General features: G+C 41.1%; 1 protein-coding gene across 1 annotated transcript in view; it reads left to right on the top strand.

Moving 5' to 3' along the window:
* LOC117456123 (ephrin-A5b-like) overlaps window positions 1-9,035 on the top strand; it is a 76,530-nt gene extending 67,495 nt beyond the window's left edge. Inside the window, exons 3-5 of the mRNA XM_034095873.2 lie at window positions 2,858-2,923; window positions 3,016-3,096; window positions 3,693-9,035. Coding sequence (XP_033951764.1) covers window positions 2,858-2,923; window positions 3,016-3,096; window positions 3,693-3,817 — 272 coding nt within the window. The 3' untranslated portion in view covers window positions 3,818-9,035. The remainder of the gene's footprint in view (window positions 1-2,857; window positions 2,924-3,015; window positions 3,097-3,692) is intronic.
* The last annotated feature ends 10,165 nt before the right edge of the window (window positions 9,036-19,200 follow it).

Genomic DNA, 19,200 nt, shown 5'->3' with positions numbered 1-19,200 from the left:
GTTAACTTTGATTTCAATATGTTGACATTTAAGACACATACAGTCAGTCTGTTTTAGGTCTGGGTTCATTACATTGTAGCGGGATACATCTATGGTTGCTATAGGGACCTTAATATATCCTGCTCACTGTTTTAATTACTGTGATTTAAAAACAACACAATGTTTCTCAGGCTGTTGGCTACAGGCCTATAGAAATATCTATCAAAACTAAATGTGTCACCAAAAGATGAACCCCCTCAAGAAAAGTCATTTTTCAATCCAAAAAAAAGATTGTACTCCTTTCTGAAATGTTAAAAATTGATACATTTCTATTTTATATTATTGTAAAAGTATTGAGTTTGGTTTATAAACCATCAGTCAAACGAAGAAGGCAATTAGAAGACGTTTACTTGAACTTTTGATGGACATATTTTACTTTTTTTGACTTTACTTTAAATGCTTTTTTGGGCAACCAGTGCCTTTATTTAAGTGACATGCAGGATTCGAACCCCTTGTCCTTCGCTAGGGGACCAATCGCCAGTACATGCCACTGCTTTTTTGTTTACATTTAATGGAGTAATTGATCAATCCTTTAATCTATAATTGATTAAGAGATTATTTGACAGCCATAATCATTGTTAGTTGAAACCATAATAATCCACTTATAAATAAATGAAACGTCTTGTATAAGAGCCTGGGACAATAGCTTCTTTGTGCAAGAGTAGACTTTAAATAGCAGTTAAAGTCAGTCAGAAGGAGATAACAACAGTCGTGGAAAGAGAAGGAGCATGAGAGGTGTAGAGGGAGACAAAGACGGGGCTTCTGGCCAGTGGAGTTCAGACACAGACACTGAGACAGTGAGTGTGAGGTAAGTTACTCGATACCCGCTGACACAGACAGAAGCAGCGAGATTGACACCGATTCTCTCGTTTATTTCCTCCCTCTGCTGCTTCACTTCCAATGCCGCTCTCATGGTGAAGCCTTAAATATGATTTTTATCTCTTCCAGCAGCCGCACGGCATCTGATAAAGTGGCTTTTGAAATAAGAGCCATGACAGTCATGGGCGACAGTGGAAACTCTGACATGGTTTACTTTTATCAGGATTCACCGCACGGAAAGAATCCATCACACGGAGGAGGGATGGATGGGTGTCTGTGGACAAACTACGGCTAGTCTTTGCTCAAATGCAACCACAATACATACATACGCCAAAACACACAGTCAGGAACACACGCCAGGTTGGGTTTGTAAGGCGAGATTAAGAGCAGTTTGAGAGACTCGGCAGGCAGCAGGAAATGACAGGGGTCAGGAGTGCTGAGGCCCAAGAGGAAAAGTCTGAAAAAGAAAAGGGGAACGATCTATATTGGGATGAACATAAGGTCAGACATAACGTAAACATGTTCAGACAGAAGTTGAAGTCATTCGTCACAGCTGGAGACACCCTCAGCGCTCCGTTGGTGACTTGGTCCCCTGCACTGGTTGAAAACTAATTAGTTTTGTTAGCTCTGCAAAACAAGCACAGCACAAACATTTGTTAATCATTGCAGGAAACAGAGGAAATTATATTTGGCAGGTGGGCATAACGGCATGCCACTCACCTGCAGGAGTAACCGCCCCTGGTCAAATTACACTTGGGAATATGAGGGTGACATTGAGATTTGACAGTGTAAAATATGGAGCCGAAAGGCAGGATGAGAGGGGGATTTAGGAGGTGATATAAGGCTCTTCAGACTGTATTTAAAGGAGATATTTGTGGAATAGCTCAAGTGAAACAATTGACCTTGTCTGATTGTTCGTTTCTAGGACGGTAGGTGTTAGAGTGAAGAGGGCTCAGGTGAAGTTGTGAATGGAATGTAAATGGAGAATATTGAATGGCTTTGAAGATGGACCACAAAACGTAGGCTGGAATCAGACTAGACAATCAGTTCGCCTTTCTCATTTGATTAGTTCGCTTGGTGCCAGGTATCATCCACAACTCTTGCTAACGGAAAACCAAAAAGATTGGGTTGAGTCAAGACATTCCATGCCATACTGTGGTTGAATGGAAAGAAGACTTTAAAAGTTGTCAAATTAGGCCAATGAAGGGCCACAAAAGGTTAGTTTGTTGGTTGTCTTGTATATGGACTTGGCTTATATGGCTTGGTCTGGCCCCATTGGTGTCAATTCTGAGTTTCGGTATTTATACCAATACTAGGGGTGTAACGGTATACGTACCCGTACCGAAATTATTCGGTACGGGCCCTTCGGTTCGGTACACGTGTGTAAAAAATATGTTATGTTTTGTGATAATTTTTTTTACTGTACCTAAAACGTACCGAACCGAACCGTGACCTACAGTAAAAACCGAGGTACGTACCGAACCGAAATGTTTGTGAACCGTTACACCCCTAACCAATACACTTTTTGTCTCCCTTACCTTGACAAATATAAACACATTTTTCACAAGATCCTTATTTTATTGAACAAACTAGCTGAAGCCTTGGATGGTATAATGTAAGAATAAGCCCTTTGCACCTGCTAATAAAACATTCTGAATGTCCTACTGAAGCTTTTTTAATGCTAATGCTGGAGCATTTACAAGGTTTATTGATAGCTAATGTACCTTCTTGCTTTTTTGACATGGTTTTATCATGGTTGAATGCTTTAGATAAAAGTGTCAGCTAAATGAAATGTAATGTAGTGTGATGTACATTTACTAAAGGCTAGAGGGTGTCGTGCTGCTGTAGTTTCATTTAAAGGTACACTAAAACTGTGTGTTTTGTATAAAACTGCCATTCAAACCATAAACACAAAACCCTACATGAGATCAAGGAAGTTTGAAATGTTAAAGTCACGTATTCAGAGTTGTTTGTTTCTGACTGTCTAATGTCTCCACAGCCTCCATCACTGACGAGAAAGGAAGACGGAGCTGCCTTCGCCTCAAAGTCTTCGTCCGGCCTCAGAGTGAGTCTCAGACTGTTGAGTCTTCTCTGCCTTTCAGTCTAGTGACGTTTGGACTTCTCTAATCTTTGCTCTCTCCTCTTTGTTTTCCAAAGACAATTGTGTGAAAGAACCCGGGACCGTTCAGGAAGGGGTCGACTTTGACGACAACAGTCACAACTCCCTAGAACCCAGAGGTTGGTGTACAATATATTGTGTGTGTGTGTGTGTGTGTGTGTGTGTGTGTGTGTGTGTGTGTGTGTGTGTGTGTGTGTGTGTGTGTGTGTGTGTGTGTGTGTGTGTGTGTGTGTGTGTGTGTGTGTGTGTGTGTGTGTGTGTGTGTGTGTGTGTGTGTAATATTCCTTAGTTTTGCTTTCATGTAATCTTGATTCAAGACATTGCACACGTACACACTTCCTTGAAGTCATGCGTTGGGAATTAAAGGGGAATATATTTACTATAGTTTATATTTGATTAGTTATTGTTGTACAAAAATGGAGGATTCAGTTTAGACCCTAAAAAAACCTGACTAACCCTATTGTAATATAATAATATGTATATCATATATTTAAAAAAATTAATTCATAAATGCAAGTATTTACTTAATAGATTTAATCTATTTTCATCTATTAGGTATCATCTATATAATATTTTTTGAAACAGCAACAACATTACTCAGCTAAGACATTTTGTAACAAATACTTATTCCGCACATGTATAAGAGGATGTTGATCGAAGGAAGTGTTTTGTGCTAAGCTAACTATTTATATTCATTGTCGTCCGTTCCCCTCAGACGGCATCGGTCACGAGTCTCCAGAAGCGGCTCGACGGGATGTGAACTCTGCGGGCCGACGCCAGACTTCAGTCCTCCTGCTCAGCGCCGCCCTCATTCTGCTGGCGGCCATCTTGTCTTTATAGCGCCCAGGCTGAGGAATCCGCCAGGAATGGACTGTCCTGATTGGACCACAGGCCGCCCTTACCCTGCAACCCCTCCCCTCAAAGGAGCACTTTTTTAAACAAAAAAGAACACTGACAATCTCTCTATGCGAAAAGAGAGAGGAAGGGACTTCCATGTTGAAGCCTTCGATGTTTTTTGACTTGCCAACCAGAGTGATTCATGACTTTCTGCTGCGTGCTGATGGTCGAGGCACCCTGAGGTGAAAGATGCGTACCCTTTCGCCTTGCTACTACTCACAGTATACAGATATTAAAGACAAGCACACATATGATCTCAAACCCACACACACACACACACACACACACACACACACACACACACACACACACACGCACACTACACAATCAGTACACAGCTTGAATGGCAATGAAGCACAGCGGGATCCTTAAAAAGTTTACAGACTTTTTTTTGTGTTCAGGAAAACATCACATAACCCCCCGACATGTATCATGATTATATCTCACGTCAAAATGGAAGATGTTTTCGAGGAAGACCTGGAAGTAACGCATCACCACCATGCTAACGGAAAAAAATGAGAACGATGTTGTTGCTAGGAGACGGTCACCAAGGGCACAGGGCGAGACTTTGACGACTCAACCCTCCCTGTTGAAAAGCTGACCCTTGTTGAGAATTAGAACATTTAAAGCAGCACTCATCTTTTAGTGTTGGGATAGGGCCGATTTAATGACCGATTAATGTGTTTTGATTTTAATATGTCACCTAATTCAATTGTAGCAGCCAACATGGGTGTACAGTAAAATATTTGAACCGAGCGAAGAAGTGGTTATGGTTTTTTTGCCAGGCAAAATGTATTTTCCTATTTATTGTGAAGTCCTCGTGTTTCTTTTTTCTGCTCTGGTTTTAGTCTGTAAGTACAGTAGAAAGGCCATTAAGTTAGTTCATATTACACAGCTTTTTTGATACAGTCACTTCAGTTTATGTATCTGTTGGAATTGATCGCTAATTTTTTAACAAAGTCCAGGAAGGAAAAAAAAAGTCTGATGTGCTATCAGGGTGTAGAAAAAAAAAAAAAAAATCGTTGAATATTTGTGTTTCGATTGTCATTAAAAATGTCACCAACGTAGTTTTACTATTACACCATTGCTTTTGTGAATCACTATCATAACACGACTATTGAGAACCGCAGTGACGCGTCCTAAAACCCGGAAGTAAACTCCTTCCGGTTCCTTCGTCAAAAACGCAATGCAATTTCTCCATAGGATTTTGGAAAATAGCTCGAAATAAGGTCTGTGGTTGAAACACATTTAAGAGACGGATCACGTTTTGTTCAGCGGGATAATCTCCACATGTCTACCCTACTTTTATCATTTTCGAAGCATAAATCTAGTCGCAAGAAGCAAAATGCTAACGTTATGCTATAAAGGAACTACAGCAGGGTCGCTGCTTCAACTTCACGCCAACTTAAGATCCATATTCAAACATACAGATTCTAAATTGTACGAGTTGAAGTGTTTGTTTGAACAGTTTGCAGGAGGCAGGGACTTGCTTTCAAGCAGAACAGGGCAAACTAACTTAGCGGGAGTGTTTACGTGTTCGGTGTCATGACGTAAAACGGCCTCGACAACTTCTGTAGTCCTATTCAGCCACTTGTTAACAACCATCGTTTTTCAGACACGTAAACTCTTCAGAAATCACCAGCGGGTGGATGCTGAGCCACTGACTGCTGATGGATTTAATGTCGTAGAACAAAACGTGATCTGTCTCTTCAATGTGTCTCAACCACAGACCTTAGTTGGAGCTATTTTCCAAAATCCCATGGAGAAATTGCATTGCTTTTTATCGAAGGAACCGGACGTGGTAAAAATGCTAACTTCCTTCCGGGTTTTAGGACGCGTCACTGCAGTTCTCTATAGTATATAGAGACAAGTTTCCTACCAACTTCAGGAATGTGTCCATGACTAATATGAGGTTAAAATAAAAATACACGTTTTTTCTAATCAGCGGGGTTACTCTCCCTCGACTCAAGCAGCACAAGTTTTCTAAGGCGAGAGATGTTAGAGTGAGCGAGTTACAGAGCAGGTAGCGATAGTGGGGGGGGCAGTGATTCACTTGCCCTCTTTGATGTGGCGTGAAGTGCAGCTGAAAGAAAGCACACCAGGGGAACCATCGTAAAATACTTTTTTTAGAATGAAGAAAAGGAAAACCACTGGCAGAGATGGAATACACACAGCATGTGTCCCGATATTCAGCATGTGAAGAGTTGAAGTGCTAATGCTGAGATCAATAGTCTTGATTTTCAATCAGGAACAAGCGGCTAACTTATATTTCCCAAAAATCTGGTACTGATTATGGCCGGTAAAGAAACGGTCGCCAATTGCTTTTAACCCTTTCAATTTAAGGACTACATTGTAAAAATAAAATCTGCATTGAAAGGGAATTTTCAATGTCTCACACAGTGATGATCCCCTTTAATCATTACATGTCACTCTGCTGCTTAATTTAAAGCAACCTATTCGTGATCCTTTTTCAATCATCCCCACAAGTACGCTGCACAATCTCACAAACCCCCACATCTGCATTTCTCCATATGCCTGCTCACCAAAGCTTTGCTCTGCACACCAGGGTCCGTGAGCCATGCGTGACCCCGCCTTTATCCTTTCAGCGGTGGGCCTTTTACTCCGGACCGGCTCGCGTCTCTGAAGCGTCAGATTCACTTGTGAATGTATATAAATGCCCGTAATCTTATGGACAGATGACCTAACGCATTTCATTTGTTACAGTACTTTGTCTGAACGCGTATACATAAGCTACTTTTTCTTTTTTGTAATTGGAGAGACCGATGGAAGTGATCGCACGTGATCACGTATACTGTGTTAGCTGAACTCACGATATAATTGTTGTCGATTACACGTATTTCTGTTGAAGTTGTGACATTTGATCACGGCTCGTAATCCTATACCTTATCCAGCAGTCATTACAAACCTGGTAGTATTTTATCATCACGTTGTTGGATTAATGAAAGTGAGCTTTTAAATTGATCAAAGAGAACGTTCCCCTCGCCCAATCTGTCGCCTGAGGCCATCAGATCCAATATCTGCGATCTCTGATAATGAGGATATGAGGATATGGAAAGCTTGCCCAACCCGCTTTTCTCCTCTTCACATTTAATTATAATAACCGCCAGGTGAAACCTACCCTGCTCCCACGTCTTTTTTATAAATACCTGCCGTCATTAATACGGAACAATTGAGTATGTGGTTGTGACATAATGAGAATAAATTGATCATTTCACCAAAGTCATCAAAAGAATTACAAGAAATATACTAGAAAAAGTAATGATACAAAAATAAATAGTTCATTTCATTTCAAACCTTTATTTAACGAGGTCAAAAAGACCTGCAGCATATAGGTTCCACATTATTATATTGAGACCAATTATAATAATGTTATTTATATAGAGGCAGAGATATGACTTTCTATAAAAAGATACTTTCATTGCCTATCTATTGTTTTATATATGAGAACATAGAGTGGTGCAGTGATGACGGGGTTTTATAGGCCGACCTGGAAGGTGACCATGGGCTCTAAAAAAAAGCTTATTTTCTGCAATATATCGAAATCCCATTGGATTTTGATATATATAAGAAAATAAGCTTTGTGGCAAACACATGTTTGCAAACTTGTGTTAACCACAGACCTTATTTCAGGCACCACAAATGCATTTAAAAAACCACTGGACTCATTACTGCACCACTCTATAGACTTATCCCACATTAAATGTCATAAATTCTGAGCTTGAAGTAGCGGGTTGGACTGAAAACAGTTTTTTCAGTTTGAAGACATTTTGGCTCACAAGTTTATGGTTTGGAGGAACTGGTCATTTAATAAATAAATGAAGTATTTTGAGGGTAGGAATTACTCAGTTTTGGGAGCAAATCTGGGCGCACATTACCACATTATTAGAAATCTCCTCACACCTAGAGTCTCCATGTTTTAAGTCCAACATTCAAAGTCCACTGTAACTGTAATCATTGCCTCGGGCCACGATGAGAGAAACCAATCAGTTAGTTTTGTGGATACTGTGTATCCAACAATTAGTCTGTTGTAACATACAATGTTAGATACTTTCTCTTTTTCACACCTCTTTTGAAGGGCACATTAATGTTCTTAGCAAAAAAAAAAAATCAATGTTTGATATAAGGAAATGCTTCGTTTCATTTTATATGTCTTTTTTATGAAACAAAAAAAAACAGGATTAACATTGCACCCCCTCCCCCTCTGTAAATGCGTTAGGGCGAACACGGCACATATCATGCCGTTTGGTTGCGTTATGATCATGGTTTAAAGCACCTGAAGAAGGAACAGATGGATATCCAAGAACAAAAACATCTCTTTTCCCTCCAAAACACACTTGTTCAATGTGTTGTTGCATCAAAAGTGTCTTTAAAGTGCAAGATTTCCTTTGTTTCTTGTGGTCTTTTGCTAACTTTCGCGTCCAGCTGTGTCCGAGCTAAGCAGCAGTTTAAATCGCCTTGTCGCAGGACTTTGGATTCAAAGCCGAAAGTGTGCATTTGTTATGCATTTAGCATTGGAAAGTGTATTTTACGTTAGCCAAGGAAGCACACGTTGTTTAATAATTTGACAAAATGTAATAAATGTTCACATCATTTTGTAACTTCCCCGCATTTTGTAATAAGTGATTACATATTGCAAGACATTTTTTAGAAGACCTTGCTTTTAACTTCTGCACTGCATTGTGGGGGGTTTGCCCATTATTCCAAAACCCCTAGTCAGATACATTTCCCATTGGACCAGAAGCCCATTTGTCCAAAGCCAGACGTCCCCATTTGAACAGCCATTGCTCCGAAAGTACACCAGTGCGATATGTAATATTGTTTTTACAAAGCGGGGAATAAAGATGTGATCATTATTTAACATTTTGTCATTTTATTACAGTTTTTCCAAACCTGTCATGGATGTGCCACCAACAATGCATATTTCTTTGACATTGTAGTAAGTGTAACTTGTGCCTATATGACCCCCACCCTCTCCTGTACTCTTGCAAACTATTCTAATGTCTTTTTTCCTGCTCAATCCCTCACTAGAATTTTCTACAAAAATGCCATTTCTTTGTAAATACACGTGTTGGAGCAGCTATGACTAACTACAACAAACAACTAAAAAAAGGATTTAATAAATATTTCTTTGTCGTTGTAATGATCGTGTCTGATTTGTTTTATTAATCGCAAAGCAAACGAGTGACAGTTTGTGAAACGAGATGAACACGAAGGAGGCGTGAAGGCAGCGCAGAGTGGGTGTTTGTCTTGGTTGTCACTCGATGCCTAATCACACAGGCGGAGTCCGGGGAAGTGGCTGAAACAGCTGTTTCTCTATAATCTGCCAGTAATTCACAGCCTGAAAAAACAAAAACAGCTTCAATTAATCTTGCGAGAATGTGCAGCGCTGGATCTCTGCCAGAAAAACTCCCAATCTTTTCGTCCTCTTGGCTCTGCCTCTCCTGATGTCTTCTTCGATTCCTCACTTTCTGTCTTTCTCTCCATCCTTCTGTCTCTTTGGTGACTTCCCCACCTTTGAACCACATGTTCCTCATAACATTCAGTCTGGGTGTTTTCTGAACACAATGGGACATCTCCAGGAGAAGGTCATGAACACACTGTGCTTCGGTCCGCTGGGACAACCTGCTTTATCAATTGTGATGCAGGTGCAGCCGAGGTGTGGGAAAGAAAGTGAGCTGCTGAGGGAAATATGCCTCGTCATGGTTCGAACCGTGAACTCTTAGTGTTGGACGAAATAGTTTTCAGAACTTGTCACAAGAGACAGGATGATAGAAGATGCTCATAATTGATGCAACAGAGCCTTACACATGTTCTTGTCCTCCAAGGAGTCAAACTCCCATTGGATCCTATAACTGTAAATTCAATCTCACTAGACTTGGGGCGGTGGTGGCGAAGTCGATAGAGACTTGGCTTGGCAACTGGAAGGTCACCAGTTCAAGTCCTGGTAAGACCAAGTGCTACCGAGGTGTCCCTGAGCAAGGCACTCACTGCTCCCCGGGCGCCGTTCAAAATGGCAGCACACATAAATGCAGAGAAACAATTTCCCCACGGGGATTAACAAAGTATATCAAATCTCAAATCAAAAGACCCTCCATGACAAGGAGAAATGCTTATATCTCAGTTATACATGTGTGTTTCCTGAGTCCAGGATGATCTGGTGACATCACATGATGAGGGTCTAAACAACATTTTATTCGTGTTTAAAGTAAATGAATGGAGTCTCTCTCTGAATATAACCAATTATTTTTAGGCCTAAAATCAGGTCGGTGTTAAACACAAGCTGATAGAGATATTCACGTTTTGATCTGTGGCATAAAATAATGTTATGCAAGTCACTCACAACACTTGGTTAAAGTTTAGGGAAGGATCACAGTCTTCCGTTTTTCATACAGAGAATACAGAAAAAGTCCAAAGCAATAATATTTACTATTATTCATGTGTTACCAACACTTATTTAACCAGATTTAGGACTCAAGATGTCAGCCCCACTTTCTGCTGTCAAACTCTTTGTCCACATCTAACCCGGCCAACTCACCACAAGCTCTGCGCAGTGAATACATGTTTGACTTCCTGCACTCCAACAAATCACTGCCACAGAACATAAGCTAGCTAGCAATTACATTTTATTTGGCTATACAAATCGAAAGCATATAAATGTAATTTGTAGGAGACGGGGTTTCAATGTTTTTTAATTTGACTGTTTCTAGGCAATAAAAGGAGATTGAATGTTCAGTATTGCGCCAGTTGAGTTATATCCTGGTCCAACCCTGTCGCCTGCAATGACATTTATATTACTACAGTGAGATGTTCTGCCAATTTTGATCTGCAGACAAATGTAATCGTTGGTTGGATCAAGACCAAAGGCGGTTTTTATTTGATTGCATGAAACATTGCGTCTGATTTGCTTCTTGAATGTCATGTGTGTTTAGGTGTTTGGCATCAGAGGAACTTTGGTTAGGGTTAGGGTAAGATCGTAGGGTCAGTCAATGTCAAGAATTAGAGCTAACCAGACATGAAACAGACTTTGCTCTGCAGTTCTCTTGTACTACATCTGTGTAATGTCCGATTAAGCCCATGTGTGAATAGAGCTGTTCATTGTCTAAAGCATTAACAGCGAACAAGTGGGGGTCAATATGATGACTCCATTAAGCTAGCATGAAACTGTAAGAAAACAAACATCCGTGGCTAAAGAAGAAAGGTCATTTATACCAAGACACACTTGAAAATGTCTAACTAGAAAGACTAATTCTGTTCATCAGGATCAAACTTGTAAGGCAAATCAAAGAAATGCCGCCAGTGCCTAAACAGAACCATATTGGTTTAACATTAGAACTGCCAGAGGTCGCTGTATTCCGAGTGTCCATCGTTATTCAACTGGCACGTAACCTGTACACATGCATTACATCCTCAACGTGAGCTCAGTAATCCAAGATCTTGTATTCTCCAAGATGTTACACTATCTATAACTATCTCTCTCTCTCTCTCTCTCTCTCTCTCTCTCTCTCTCTCTCTCTCTCTCTATCAATATATCTATCTATCTATCTCTCTCTCAATCTATCTCTCTATCTATAAGGAACCGCAGTAGACAAAAGGCGTTGCTATAGTAACACGTCATGTTTACGCTGCATTTTCGATGAGGTAAATATTACCCGCTGGCGGATATGGGTATAAATGGCATTTTTTTTGGCGATTTTTTCAATCTGACTTCATATTGACTATTTTTAATAACAGAGGGTGCTACATAACACACTTTCAGGAAAAGTCACGGACTGGGAGACTTTAATATTTCATTAAAAAAAAGTTACATACAATCAAAAAACAGCTGCGGGTAAAATGTACCCGTTGGCGGTTCTAGTGTTAATAATGCTGTCCAATCTGATTTTGTATTACCATATGCTACTGTTACTTTTAGTATCAACAACTAGATATTTCCTAAATATGTTAAATTCAGACTGGCATTACATTTGCTTCAAATCCTGTTTTGTCCAGCAACTTTGTTTCATATAAAGGTTGTTTCTAGGAGATAAAGTTTCTAAAGGTGTGAACGAAATATTGTTTTACTGTTCTGTAAAATCTACTTTTCCAGAGATAAAGGTTTGTCAAGTTGAACAAAAAAATTGCACAAAAAATATAACACTTAAATGAGAGACTGACATGCTACATTTACTTTTTTCATCTGAGATTTAAGCATGAGTAAAGCAAGCATTATTATCTTTAGGCCTACGATGCAGTAGGATAGAAGGAGGGATTCAGGTTTCAAACCAAAAGCAAAGTTGTATACATACTTTAAAATGTGCCCGTGGGCAAACTCTGAAAGTTTCACAATATTTTTAGCATTGCATCTGCAATCGGTATATTTAGATGTTTTGACCTTGTTGAGTTATTGTCTCCTGTTGTTATGGAAACTATAATAATACAGTTTATTTCAAATCAACTTAAAAAACGACTTTTATAGACTTTTTGGTAACTGGTCCTTTCACCCTGAGCCGTTTCCATTATTGTGGCTACCTCCCACACGTGATCCATGTTGACAGATGTTGCATTGTGGGAATGTCTGAACCTGGACTTCCCACTGATAACCAGCCTCCTGTTATCTCTGTTTGGGGTCTGAGGGAAATCTGTCTACAACTTCCACTTCCTGTTCTCCCTCTCTGATTTAGAAATCTCATCTGTGTGTGTCTGTCAGTAAACCTTTAGCAGCACAGTGGAAAGAAGTAAACACGAAATCATGTTGCGTGCCTCTTTTTTCTTGAGGATACAATTAAGACTGTTTAAGACTCTAGGATTCCTGTTGTGTTAAAACTCTTACTGTAAGATTATGGAGGATAAAACCTGGAACATGTTTGCAGTGCGCAGGATTATCTGCAGACAGACTCACTGTATTGTCCCTGCTTTAAGAGAGATCAACTTAAGACTGTGAAAGCTGCTGATTATCATGAGGGATGCAGCTCCTCCCTGTACCTCCGCTATGTCAGCTTTTTCCAAAATTAATAAAACAGCCTTCTTCTAAACATTTCAAAATATTTTGATCGGTTTTACTTGAACATTTTGCCATAACCATTAAAAAAAACCGTCTAATTCTGGAGCCATTTTTACCAATATGATCATTTGAGTGTTTGTGCATGAGCTCACAACAGATCATCTGTGTGTAATCCTGCATTAGACAACCTTAGAATAGGTTGCTCCATCATCTTCTCTAAAGCCGTCCAGGACTAGCAGCTGTTTTCTGTCATGTTTTGCATCTTCAGCACGCCTCCCTCAGTGGAAGCCTTAGCGGGAGGCCAGAATTGTCGCTTTCATTAACTAAGCTGTGAAGCAACCTGCCACCTTAAGAACATGTCAGCTGCAGGAAGTGGAGACTGCTGGTCGCTGTTGTTTGGTCTGAGAGGGGATGAAGTGTAGACGGACAGCAGCTGCAAAGCGTTGGTTTTCCCCTTGAACTCCAAACGTGGACACTGTACTTGTGGTGCTCTAGGATTGTTTTTAAATGGTTAAATCCTCTTGGTTCCGAATGAAGGGACATCCTAATGCTACTGTATATAGTTTTATTTAACGGTTTTTACGCTTCAATAGTTTGGGAGGCCCTTTTGGTGTGGAAGAACTGGACTGGCTTGCACATAATAAGAACTTTAAAGGGGCCCTATTATGCTTTTCGGGGGTTTTACCCTTTCCTGTAGTGTGTTATATACAGAGATGGGGTCGTTACTAAAAAAAAAAAATATTACATATTACATATTACTTTAAAAAAAAGTAATATATTACTTCGTTACTCTCTACATAAAGTAACTCGTTACTTTACTCGTTACTTTACTCGTTACTTTACTCGCAGGGCCGGCCCGCCCCTCCCTGCAGGCAGATCACGCAGACTGCTAAAGTTTCAAATGTTCTCTTTAGTTCAGTTTCCATTGTCGCATAAGACTGATCCAGATCCGACCATGGCTGTCCTCTGTCTCCTGCTATCTGTATATTTTGCGCAGTCTATCTCTGCTCACGCTGTTGCGTCGGCGTGTTCTCCTGCGTGTTGGCCATGTGTTGCACTGGAACCAGACACAGCAAAGACTTCAGCCGAGCACGTACGAACTGCGCATGCGTGAGTGGCAATAACTCTCCTTACCAGCAGGCGGCGGTGGTGTGTATTCGTCATTCAAAACAGGCAACAACCGGAAAACAGAGAAGAAGAACAGAATACGTGATATAAACAAACAACAAATAGCTGTGCGTTAGCTTCACCTTAGCATGTGTTCTTTGCAGGTGTTTGTTGAGGTTTGATTATGACTGATTTTAGTAAGTAACGAAGTAACGCGTGTCGGGGAAATCTTAGTAACTGTAGTGTGATTACTGAATTATAAAAGTAGCGTGTTTCACTACTCCTACCGACAAAAGTAATATTATTACACCCAACTCTGGTTATATAGTTTTTGTGCATGTAAAGGGTCTTCAAAGGCTTAAATCCCAAATCCCTTCACTCCCGCCCTTCCTGAAACGCCTTCATTGGACTCCTTTGTTTACTTCTGTAACATAATGACATCACTACGTAACACTTGTGTTTCTATTGGCTAGTGCTAGAACACTGTGTACATGATAGGCTAAGGGGTGGGACATCCGTAAGTGGTTGAGCAATCACAACAGAGCCGGCCAGCTGATCAATCAGAGCAGACTGGGCTCTGGTTTCAGACAGAGGGTGAAAAGAGGTGCTGCAGCACAGGCAGTATGAGTTTACATTGCATGTTTTTTAGGTTTGTTAGATTTAATTTGATTTTGTGTGCTTTTATTTTGAAGTGATACATTGTGTGATTTTAACTGGTTTTACTTCCTGTTGCATGCATTTATTTTGAAAGGATATAGATTGTAATTGTAACACCCTTTACATCCGCCATGATGATTGACTGAGATCCCGGAGAGAAAGAAGTGAAGGGCGACTCAAGAGCACACTCAAGCAAAAGGCCTGATGTTGTTTGGATAAGAATAGTGAATACTGGTTGTCTCTGCCTATAGTGGGAGTGAAATGGGAAGAGAGGACGGCCTACAAGGAAGTGGAGAAAAAAATTGTCTGATAAAAGCATTTTCAAGATGTACAGATGTGCGTTAATATAAAACGAATGAGAGCTTAGGGGATAGACGGACTGCCACGAGGTCAAAATTAAATGCGAGACATAAATCTCCAGATACTTACGGACTAGTATGTTACCCAGTTTGACACCTTCTAATTTACAACCCTTCATTTTCCTGATTAATTTTCCTGTCGTCTCGGTCTTAAGAACGTCTCATGTGGCTCGTGTTAATTTGATCTCGCGGGGAGAGCCCCCCCCCCCCTTAATATCTCCACTTTAATTCTCAACGCTTCCTCTTCAAAGTTATACTCCTGTCCGCTTCAATTTTGCAGATGGAATTGGGCGACGGGCCGTGGGTTTAAATGAATGCTAAGTGAGATGTAATATCAAGCAGCCAAACAATCGCACCACCTCTTCAGAAGCGGCGACCTTCGACCACGTGGCAGCGCTGACGCAAACCCCGAGGACAAACCCATTTCAGAAATCATCATGGAAAGTCGCGTTGGCCGTGTGAATACGGACAGCGAGGGGACAGGCGGTATTACTCGACTCCCCCGTATTCCCATGATAGAGACCACACAATGGCACGCCGGCCAATTCTCTGCCCCGCTGTTAAAGTGAAGCCCTATTCAGTTTTTATGTAGGCCATCTGTAAGTCTACTCAATCCTAAAAATAAAGACTGAGTGGAATAGAACATATTCATTGCTACGTGCTCTCGCTGTGGATGGCTCCGAGCTGAATGGGATCTGTGAAAGGAGAGAGCCAGAGAAAACACGGAGCACGCCTCTGTGATTGACTCAAGGCCTTTGAAATGGGCTAAATCTATTATTCAGACATATACAGGACAGTAGGGTAAAGTCCTTCCCTTTGGAAGGGGAAAAAAATCAATATTATTAAATGTCCTCTTGTTCTGCTGCAGAACAACAAGAAGAGTACGGCTATTAGTTAGTCCTCTCTACAATAGAGCCACAACATAAGGATATTTTGTCTACAATTGATCCCATTATTATGTGTTTTTGTCCTGTTGGAATAACAATTGTTATATAAAACCCTGCTAAATGAAGCCTAAAGACTTGCTGCTGCAGCAGCTGTTGTATTGTGAACATTGTTAATGGAAGTTATGTCTGAAGTTTCCCGCCATACAACACTGTGGAGCTGAGAGGGAGTAAGTCAGAAAAACTGGACAATATCTTAATTGAAGGTCATTTTCTGAATCTAATGGGATAAAGTACAAAGTGACCGTTTGAACTAATGTAAAAGTAATGTTTCGATATGTTTAAAGGTCCCATGTCATGACCATTTCCACTGATCATAATTCCGTTGTTGAGGTCTACTAGAATAGATTTATACTGTGCAATTTTCCAAACTCACATTGGTTTCTCAAACAGCATCTCTGTAAAGTGTGTGTATTCACTCTCTCCACTAAACAGCTCGTTGCAGCTCTTGCCCCCCTCCCTCCCTGTGAGCCCAGTGTGCTCCGATTGGTCGGGACCAGTCGGGACGTTGTGAATCGCGCTAAGCTCCGTGGAGGTGTGATTTCCTTGTTTAGCGATACACAGCCAAACTCACCCTGAGCACACACAAAGTCACAGCCGAAGTCAAAACAATAAGTGTGGCTTGATACTGAGTAAGAAAAAAGTTGATGAACGCTGTGAGAATGGGTCCGCAGAGAGAATTTCGCCGCGATCCCAACTGTCTGTTATCAGCCTGCAGCCAGGGAGGAGAGATCAGCAGAGCTGCCTGCACTGAGTGTGAGGAAGTCCGTGGATTGGTCAATTTGGACCAATCAGTGGGGGCTTAACGTAACGGCTCCGCGGACGTAACGCAACGGCTCCACGGATTGGTCCATTCCGTTCCGGGGATGACATGACATCATGATGTACCCGGAAGAATCAAATGGACAGTGACGTATCTCCAACGAGGCGTTTTGGGGAGGTATTTAGAGTTTTACTCCCTACAGGGTGTACTTTGAGGGTTTTGACTCTGCACACCGTTTACATGCATAAAAACCTTCATAACACACAAGGGAACGGGTAATAACCGGAAAAGCATGACATGTGACCTTTAAAATTGAATTTAAAGCTCCAACACACCAAATGATGTAATGTCGACTCCACACTCAACATAACATCATGTGACATAAATAAGCCAGTGACAGTCCATTGTACACATTTTATACGATTTTCTTAAAGGTACCTTTATGTAGACAGCAGGAAAATCTCAGTGTTTATTGGCTTTTATTGGCTTTCGCAGACAGCGTCACACACATTTTTAAATGAAGCAGCATTCGTGTCTATTGGCGCGTTTGCAATGTCTTTAGTGTGGCACACTGAAGGCACGTTTAGGCCAGGCAGAGATAAATGCAATGTTTCTGAAAAGTGTCCATACACAGTAAGGTTATGCCATATGTTGAGTCCTTTGCTATTTCACACAAGTGAAATGTATTCACATCCAATGGGCTGTGTGAAAAAGTACCAGATATCTGTAAGATCAACCTTTGACAACAGCTCAAGTATTAGAAGTGTTGATAGGGAATATCAAGGGTAGAAGTAGTTGCAGCGGTAGTAGTGGTCAGGTTGATGCAGTGTTTTTACTAGGTGAGATACAGCTGATGCTTTCATACAGCCTTCAGCAGCGTGTTAGTAACTCTTACACAACAACAACAACATGAAGCTGAAGCATATGGGACAATACGGAGCTGCAGGCGGTGCAGAGGCAGGTGTTCTCGCAGCCCGGGGGCTCAGAGGGCCACCTGGCGCTCAGGTACACACTTACTGTACGATGACACACACTTTTCAACAATGTCACTGCATGAGATCTCAGGAGCCGGCTCACAGACAGGGCAGCGCTGCAACACACACTTTAACACACACGCTGTACACAACCAGTCACCGTGGAGACGACCGCTACCCTGGTAGAATTAGTACAAAGTGGTACAAAGTAACTGGAACAGCCACTGGAGTTCTGGGAATCAAATCTGGAGCAGCTGGTTGCAAATCTTTGATAAATATTACTTAAGAAGTAAATGGCTGCCTTCCAATCAAACTCATGAGATCAGATTTCTTAATGAGCAGTCATTACCTTGGTTTGGTTGGCATTCAAGTGTTTTGTAAGAAGCTAGAACACAAAGTAGTGTGTGTAAAAACAAACCTGAACTTGGAGCTTTCAGAAGCTTTTTACAAAGTCATGAGGCCACATGCTGGGCTGAAATGTCGAAATGGACTGAAACACAACCCCACTTGGAGGCAGCAATAAAAGAGTACAGAGTTTATGGAAATAACAAATGGACGCAGAGTAAACATGCCACAGTACGAAGCCCAGTCTTTTATTCCATGGTCTCTTCCAAAGATGCAATGTTACCTCCAGAAAAGAGGTTATTTATTCAGCTTGGAATATTCATAGCACTTGGTTGCAGGATGTAGGCTGGGCTGGGTAAGAACCCATTCACTCCTTGTCTCAAGTCATCACCAGAACGGACAACCAATTCTGTTAGCTACCCAGCTGTAGTCAAAGCGTCATTAGCAAGCTATAGCCTATAGCCTACTATAAATTAGATTTTTCGCGGTAGCAAATCAGAAAGCTGCATTCACATGATATGCGGTTTGCTCACTGCAAAGTTTGGCGGAGAGGCTTGCTGTGAAAACAGCTAGCGAAGTTGTGCTTCGTTGGTTACCTCCCTTGCTAGCTTCCGCAGCTTCATTCAAATTGCATCTGATTGGATGTGCGCCGATAGATCAGTGGTAAACAAGATCAAAGTCGAAATAATTGTTGCCGCCTGTCATGTGAATGCACCTTCATAGACAACCAAATTAACCCAATTAATTAATTAAGGGTGGCTTCTGCAATCGTGGCTATTCGCACCACTTCTGTTACGCAGCTAAGATGGCGCTCATTGAGATTGAGAGGTGTCCAGCGTACAAACCTCAACTCTTAGACTGATGAGTGCACCATCCGAGTGCTCATAGTGCATTGCATTTGTTTCCATGCTTTGCATTGGCATTATGTACAGTAACGATTCGAGACACAGTACAAAGGTCTGGGCATTTTTTAAAGTCCAACCAGCACTTGAAATGCAAGATTGGAGTTTGTGTTGAGAGACGACATCTACAACCAAGTAGCTTCGCAAGTAGCATATTTATTTTTAAGCCATGGGTTACAAGTTTGCCCTGCGTCATGTCAAAGTGTTCTTTTGCAAGATACTGAACTCTCAATGGTGAAGCCAACGGTGTGCGAGTGCATCTGAATGTGTGTTG

This window comes from Pseudochaenichthys georgianus, chromosome 12, assembly GCF_902827115.2.
Source record: "Pseudochaenichthys georgianus chromosome 12, fPseGeo1.2, whole genome shotgun sequence".
NCBI classification, from domain to species: domain Eukaryota; kingdom Metazoa; phylum Chordata; class Actinopteri; order Perciformes; family Channichthyidae; genus Pseudochaenichthys; species Pseudochaenichthys georgianus.
Note: the sequence above shows the minus strand (reverse complement) of the source record. Positions and strands in the feature narration are given on the sequence as shown.